The sequence below is a fragment of the Nuphar pumila genome, chromosome 17, assembly GCF_984573655.1.
Source record: "Nuphar pumila chromosome 17, dmNupPumi1.hap1.1, whole genome shotgun sequence".
NCBI lineage: Eukaryota > Viridiplantae > Streptophyta > Magnoliopsida > Nymphaeales > Nymphaeaceae > Nuphar > Nuphar pumila.
This window is the reverse complement of record NC_143265.1, coordinates 6,007,709-6,015,480: the sequence shown is the minus strand read 5'-3', so window position 1 is coordinate 6,015,480 and position 7,772 is coordinate 6,007,709. Positions and strand designations below refer to the sequence as shown.

Sequence of the window (7,772 nt, the reverse complement as noted above, 5' to 3'; positions counted from 1 at the left end):
TGGCGGAAGGATTGAAAAAACGGAGCCACTCTCCGTCTCACACTCTTTGAACCAGAGATGGAGGATACGAAATGAAGAATGGACTGAGGATGAAGCTTAAAATCAAAACTTGTGTGGGGGGATGGAGGTAGGAAAATAGAAAAAAAATTTGAGATGGAGGGTGGAGGTGAAGACCATGTTCCCCGCCCCGCCCCGGTCCTACTATCCGTATTTTTAGTCATTAGTTATGTACCTTCATTAGTAGCCAATTAAAATAAATTTAATATAATATTTAAAAAATATTATTTGGTATTTTTTTCATTAATTAAAAATTAGCTAAATCGGCCCTGCAGCCTATCAAAATTCTGCCCATACGATGGGTATCATCAGCCTACACAGACCCACCCATACGCACCGCTACTGATAACATTGGAGAAAACTAAGTGCTTTTGTTTAATGCCCCTATCTACAAAAAGGTGAAACGAAGAAGCCTACCACAAATATATATGGTGAGACGACTTACAAAAAATAAATGAAAAAAATAGCTTTTCTGTCAAAAAAGGGTACATAAACACTTCCCCACAAATTGATCCAGTGAGGCAAATTAACGGTTCTGCCCTTATAAGAGGACTAATTTGTAAAATAACATTAAGGTAGGGACTAATTTACAAAATTTTAAAAAATGACTCTTTTACCCTCAGACGAGGACCATTTTGAAAAATTTGAATCGAACATGGTCTTTATTACAAAAACTTTTAACATGACTTTTCTGCCCTCATAGATGATCAGTATGTAAATAAAGAATAAGATAGGGTTTATTTTGCAAAAACAAAAAAAAATACAGCTAAACGATAATTTTTTTATAGTAGACCCAATTAAGACCCGGGTTCGAACCCAAAGGTCCGATTAATAAATGAACCTGGGTATAGTTTGAGAAATTTATAGCAGACCGGGACCCAACCCGAGTTCTGATTAAGACCCACAAATTTTAAATGTAAAATGATAAAAAATATGGTTTTACCGGCTTTGGTTCATGTAGTTCTTATCAGGTCGGGGAAAAGTTTTTTTTTTTTTATAGTAGACTGGAGTCCGGACTCGATACCATACCCAAAAATCTGGTTCAAGTCTGGTTCCACCTGGGTCCGAACCAAACCCGACCCGTTGACACCCGTAAGTGAGAGGCCCTCGGAAGGGTAAGTCCGTTATTTTCTTAAAAAGAAAGACTCACTTCCGTAATTACGAAGAAAATAAAAAAGAAAGAAAGATTGAACTTGTTCGAACGGTTAAGTACTGCCTCATCATGCAACCCCAAGTTACATCCCGCATGCCCTACCGGCAATAGCCGGTCTCCTCCCGGTCTTCCAGTTCCGACCGCCTAATACTCAAAAACCCACCTGAGTTCGCCAAAACCCCTTCAAATGTCTCTCTCAACCCACATTATAAAAACACGAAAACAAGGAAGAAAAATAAAAACTACTCACTCTGATTTCCGGACGGCGATTGCCCTAGCTTCATCATTCTTCGGATAACTCTCTCTCTCTGTTGTGTTGCGCCACCCATCGCTGCCGCTGAGGAGCGGAGCGCCGCCACGAAGATGAAGAACCTGTACCCGAAGACGAAGGGCAAGGTCCACCCTTCCCCCTCCCTCCCCCACTCATCGCCGGACGCCTTCTCGGTGCTGAAGGTGCTGCCGGCGGCCATCCTGGCGCTGACCACCGCCCTCGTGGTGGAGGACCGCGAGGTGCTCGCCTACCTGATCGCCCGGGCGCTGGTGGTGCTGGAGGAGCAGGAGAAGAGGCGGAGGTGCCGACGGAGCCATCACCTCCACCGGCCGGCCTTCGACTGCGGCTGCTTCGAATGCTACACCAGCTTCTGGATCCGCTGGGACGCCTCCCCCAACCGCGAGCTCATCCACGACGTCATCGACGCATTCGAGGAGCACCTCGCCGCTGCCCCCGAGGCACGGCCCGGCCGGAAGCCCAGGGGACGGCGGCTCTCCGGCAGGAACCGCCCGTTCTGGTCGCAGCCCGGCTCCGACGGACCTCCGCCTGCGGAGCCTGAGGGAGATGTCTCTCCGGCGGTGGTGGACGAGGCCGCGATGGAGCGGGATGTGGATTCTGAGCAGTGTGAGGAGGTTGAGGAGGAGGGAGCCGGAGACGGAGGGGAGAATGCGGAGGAGGATGCAGGAGATGGTCAGAGGGTCGCCGCTCCGGCGACCGGACGGAGCTTGGTGAGGCAGCTTGTTCCGGACGTGATGGGGTTCTTCGCTTCGCGTTTGTGGACGGTTTGACGTCCGGCCTTGTTCCCGCATGGTACGGATATTTTTCGTACTTCCGCTTTTTCTTTCTTCTTGCTCTTTCCTTTTTTGTTTAATGTATAAATTATGGCGGAAAAAATATGAATATACCCCCGGCGGGTTTCACGCCGTTTTCTGGGACCCTCTAGCCGGAATCTCTCTCTCTCTTGTTTTTCCGGCGATTAGGGTTTTAGATTTTTTCTACTCTTTCTGCACCAAATGAAAATACCTTTCTCCATTTTGCTTGGTGTAGGAAATGAGGGATATGTATATTTTTTTGTTGGAGTTAAATAGTTAATTAATCATTCTGTTGGGTTTAAAATGGTGGTCGTGATTTGGAGTTTGGTTGGGACTTTGGTAGGGTTTTAGTGGTGTTTTTGTTATTTTTTTAAACTTTTTTTTGATTGAATTATTAGTGATGTTCACGTTGTTTAGAAAATAGAAGTGGGAAATCCATTTCTCACCTTCTTCTTTGTTTTCTTGTTTTTTTCCCACTTTTCGCTGGTTCCGTGGCTAAAGTGGTCGTTTGGTGCCCTCCTCTTCTGTTTATATGACCTTTATGCCCCTAGAAAAGTTTTTTTTTTTTTGTTGTTGTCCATGGTTCATGTCTCGTCAAGATCCAACCCTATTATCAGACTCGGATCCGACCCAGTTGACCGCATTTCTGCCAAATTCGAATATTCACATTTCCTGCAGACACCAAATCGAATAATGGCGTTACTGATCGCAGGGTTGCGTGATCGAGAACCTGGAATCGTGCTGATGGGTCTTTTGTTTTGGACACCATTTAACTTATAAAGATCAGTTTTTTTTGTTTTTGAAAGGCAAGCTGGGGTTAGGCAAACCCCCACCAGGTATTCAACTGTACTACTGGATTTTGAACCTACAATGTCCCACCACAAGGAGACGTGTGCCGAGAGCTCCTACCAACCACGCCGGAGCCCCAGTTGGTTAAAGATCAGGAGGGTTCTGCTCTCATTTTTCTCCACCAACATAACCCATGGTTGAACCCATCCAAATTTTTGCGAGTGCAGATTTTATAAGAAGTTTTAATTGATTAGGTTTCCTTGACTCAAGTCCTTAAAAATCCAAATTGAATCCTCAATGTTGATCAGGATCCAAACATGGCAGCATTATCAAGTTACATGCCAAAAACCTCATGCACATCTGGCAATTGATATGAATTGGACCTGTTGTGAACCCAACAATAAGTGAGTCCGATCAGGGTCAGAACGAACACTACCTTCTTAGACCCATTCATTCATAAGCAGGGGAAGATATATACTAGATAGGATTTTGGTACGATGCTCGTAACTATCATTCAATACAATCCATAGTGTTTGTTCTATGATTTCAGACACGTCCCTATCTACTAAAGGCTTTTAACATTGCCTGCCCCATACCTTCACAAGCTCATCTGCAACACCATGCCATAATGGTAAAGGGTGGGGCCTTAAGTTTGGAGATGATATATCCTTCTCTACGTCCCTAACCTTTTGGTGTGACGTGAAAAAGCAACTATGTCCATTACACCTTTTAGGACAAAAAAAACCCCTTTCTGGATCATATACCTAGCCGCGCTGGCTCTGCTTGTCATACTTAGGATCATTGTCTTGGCCTGACGTGGATCATATAGGCTGCATCACCCTTAAATCAGTTATTTTTTAATAAATATAAAAAATATTTTATAAATATAAAAAATATTTTAAAATATTTTAAATAGTATTTTAATAGCTAACATGACATGTAATAATTTTTTTGGCCGATTCAGAAAGATTCACTTGAGTATCGGTATCGGCCGATTCACCTGAATCATTGGCCAAACAATAGAGGGCCGGTACCAATGCTAACAACATTGGTCCGGGCAGCAGTGACACCCATGGCTTTTGAACCTAGATGCCTGCCTAGTGGCCTAGGTCCCATCCCACTACTCCAAATCCCTTTCGAGATGATTTTCAATTGTAAAAAAAAAAATATAGATTAAAGGCGAAAAACTTACCCGAAGCTTTTTAAATCCTCAGATGTGTGTTTCTTAATAAGCGCGCTTCAAAAGTGTGAAACTATGTACTTCTTTCCTGGGCTGAAAGATTTACGCGAAGCTTGCTTCTAGAAAATGATTCTCCTGTTATGGAAATAAACTTCATTGATATCCAAAGTGTCTTTCCAATGTTAAAAAAGTTACTTTAAATAAAAAAAGTAAGTGTCAACCACATTTTTTTTAAATAGATTCAAGTTTGGTTTTCGCTCCCCCTTATGCTTCACGTTTCCAGGCATTTCTTAAACAGCACATCACTTTTCAACCCCACTTCTTTCTTTGGTAACTAAGAGAAAATGTCTATAAACAAGGTTTTGCAGAGCGCAGACTAGGTACAATCACATTTCACACTTTGAGTGTCCCGCTGCAGCGGACCACCCTCCACCTCTGGAATATAGCATGTTAGTTGTGGGGCCCAATAAAAGATGGAGGGCAAACTAGGTGCAATCACATTGCGCACTTTTGAGTGTGCTGCTGCAGCTGACCACCCTTCACCTCTGCGATACAGCATGTCAGTTCTGGGACCCAACAAAAGATGGAGGGCGGACTAGGTGCAATCACATTGTGCACTTTGCATGTGCTGCTGGAGCTGTCCACCCTCCACCTCTGGGATACAGCATGTCAGTTGTGGGGCCCAACAGAAGATGGAGGGCGAACTAGGTGAGTGTACTGCTGCAGCTGACCACCCTTCACCTCTGGGATACAGCATGTCAGTTCTGAGTCCCAACAAAAGATGGAGGGCGGACTAGGTGAGTGTACTGCTGCAGCTGACCACCCTTCACCTCTGGGATACAGCATGTCAGTTCTGAGTCCCAACAAAAGATGGAGGGCGGACTAGGTGCAATCACATTGCACACTTTGCATGTGCCGCTGCAGCTGACCACCCTCTACCTTTGAAATACAGCAGTTGTGGGGCCCAACAGAAGATGGAGGGCGGACTAAGTGCAATCACATTGCCCACTTTGAGTGTGCCACTGCAGCTGACCACCCTCCACCTCTGGGATATTGTGGGGCCCAATAGAAGATGGAGGGCAGACTAAGGGAATTCGCATTGCGCACTTTGAGTGTGCCACTGCAGCTGACCACTCTCCACCTTTGGGATACAGCATGTCATCAGTTGTGAGGCCCAACAGAAGATGGAGGGCAGACTAGGTGACTTTGAGTGTGCCGCTGCAGCTGACCACCCTCCACCTCTGGGATACAGCATGTCAGTTGTGGGGCCCAACAGAAGATGGAGGGCGGATCAGGTACAGCAGCACACAAGTGTGAAAATGTGATTGCACCTCATCTGCCTAGGTTTTGCACCACCATTAAAAAAAATTGAAAAGCTATGTAATTTAGTGCTTTGATAAGGGTTTTTATTCTTTTTCTTTTTCTCTCTTTTTTTTTCAAAGGCAAGCTGGGGTTAGGCAGACCCTTACCAGTTATACAACGATACCATTGGGATTGAACTTGCAACATCCCAACACAAGGTGACGTGCACTAGCTGCTCCTACCAGACAAGTGGAACCCCGGCCCCCACCCCTCATCCTCTTTTTGGTTTTTTAAGTGAACCAATTTGGGGTAATACCATTGATCAGACCCTAAAGCAAGAGGCATCTATTGAGGCAGTGAGACCTTGATCATTTTTCACATAGACATCTTCTCCACAGTTGTTTTCCTTGTAATTTCAGTCTTGGCCAGGCTGGGTTCGGTGCTACTTTTGTTGCATTATTAGAATTTCTGCAAAAGTTGTTGTCCACCCAGCCACATTCCAGTTATCACACTTTCAGATTCGTTCTTTTTTGGACTTTACATCCAACTTTGCCTTTGTCCCTTTCTCTATGTTCTGTCTTGGTGGTGTCTGCCATTTTTTTATGACCCTCGCCAAGAACCGGGTCACTTAATAGGTCTGCCCCTTGGAAAGTAAAACCCAAGTGGGGTTAAAATTATAATACAATTTAGGAGCCCAAGTCTTTTAATCTACATTTCTCTCTCTCTTTATATATATATATATATATATATATATATATATATATATATATATATATATATATATATATATATATATATAAGTAATGCTCTGATTCTGCCTGCAACCTCAAAATTGCAGTTTTGGTATTTTTTCTCACATCTAACACCATAGATGTGATCCATAGGTTTTGTTTGGTGGGAACCGGCTTTTGGATCACTAGAATCTGACTTGTATATATGTTTTTCTGGTGATCAGAAATCCTTGGCAACGAAGGTATTAGTTTTTTCTGGCTCATTACATGTTTTTTCATCAAAAAACAATGATCAAAGAGTCGATTCCCACTAAATTGAGCATGTTAAACACATCTAACGGTTCAGATCTATCATAAGATACTTCAAAAGTATGGGCCAGAATGGGGAAGAACGACAAATGGGGCCTAATATGTTCAGTTCTCTATATATATGAGAAGAGGGTAGCTGCCTATACCGATCCATACCTATTATACTCTATGGGGGTTTTGAATGGTTCTTTTCTATGTTTTTCACGAATATGATTGTTCAAATGTGTTTTACCTGCTTGACTTTATAGCAACGACTCTTGCATCATCCGATTCCAAAGAGCATGTATGTTTTTAGGTTTGAAAATTGATTGTGTAAAAGTTTTAAAAATATCATAAATATCCAAGGCATACAAAATCATTTTTTTTAACAGAAAAACACGATTCAAGTGTCATTTCCTAGCAAGTTGACCATGTTAAATGCATATGCATGACCAGATTTGTGAAAAATAATCCAGAATTACAGTAGACACAAAATGGACTAGGCAGCTATCCCCTCTCTCTCTCTCTCTCTCTCTCTCTCTATATATATATATATATATATATATATATATATATATATGTGTGTGTGTGTGTGTGTGTGTGTGTGTGTAATGCCCCAACAATTTGAACGAAGAATTTTAGATTTTTTTTTGTTTAAACAACGGAAATACTTGGCTCAAGAGTTTAGAGAGTATTCAAAATCATTCAATAACATTAATAAAGATTATGTCTAAGGTTATTACAAACCCCATTAATGAAATAACTAATAAATTCGCAGAGTTTATACCGGATCATAAAAATGGAAATCTTATTAATAAAATAACTAGAAGTTTTCAGAATTTAATGCAGGATCCTAAAAATGAAAATCTTGTGGCTTTCTCCCCAACGACATCTGCAATTGCTCCAGACTTAATCTCTACCTGGAAAATAGTAATTCAGAAGGGGTTGGACTACACCACGTTTAAGTAAGAAGCATTATATTTATATGAATGTGCTCAATATCCTGTGTACAAATATATGTGCAACATTCTTCATAAAGATACTGAAGCGTTAAAAATTCATGTATTATAACTAACTCATAGTGAAATTAGAAATTAAATTACACTTCTACACATGCTTCACAATTACAAGGTAAAAATTGATACATATATTAAGAAAAGCCTTGAAGAAGCTACACATATATAAATTC

General features: G+C 42.1%; 1 protein-coding gene across 1 annotated transcript; it reads left to right on the top strand.

Moving 5' to 3' along the window:
* The first annotated feature begins 1,573 nt into the window (after nucleotides 1-1,573).
* Nucleotides 1,574-2,411, top strand: LOC149811449 (uncharacterized). The gene has a single exon (XM_089993883.1). It carries the CDS (start codon nucleotides 1,574-1,576, stop codon nucleotides 2,267-2,269), a length of 696 nt encoding a protein of 231 aa, XP_089850009.1. The 3' UTR covers nucleotides 2,270-2,411.
* Nucleotides 2,412-7,772: the final 5,361 nt, after the last annotated feature.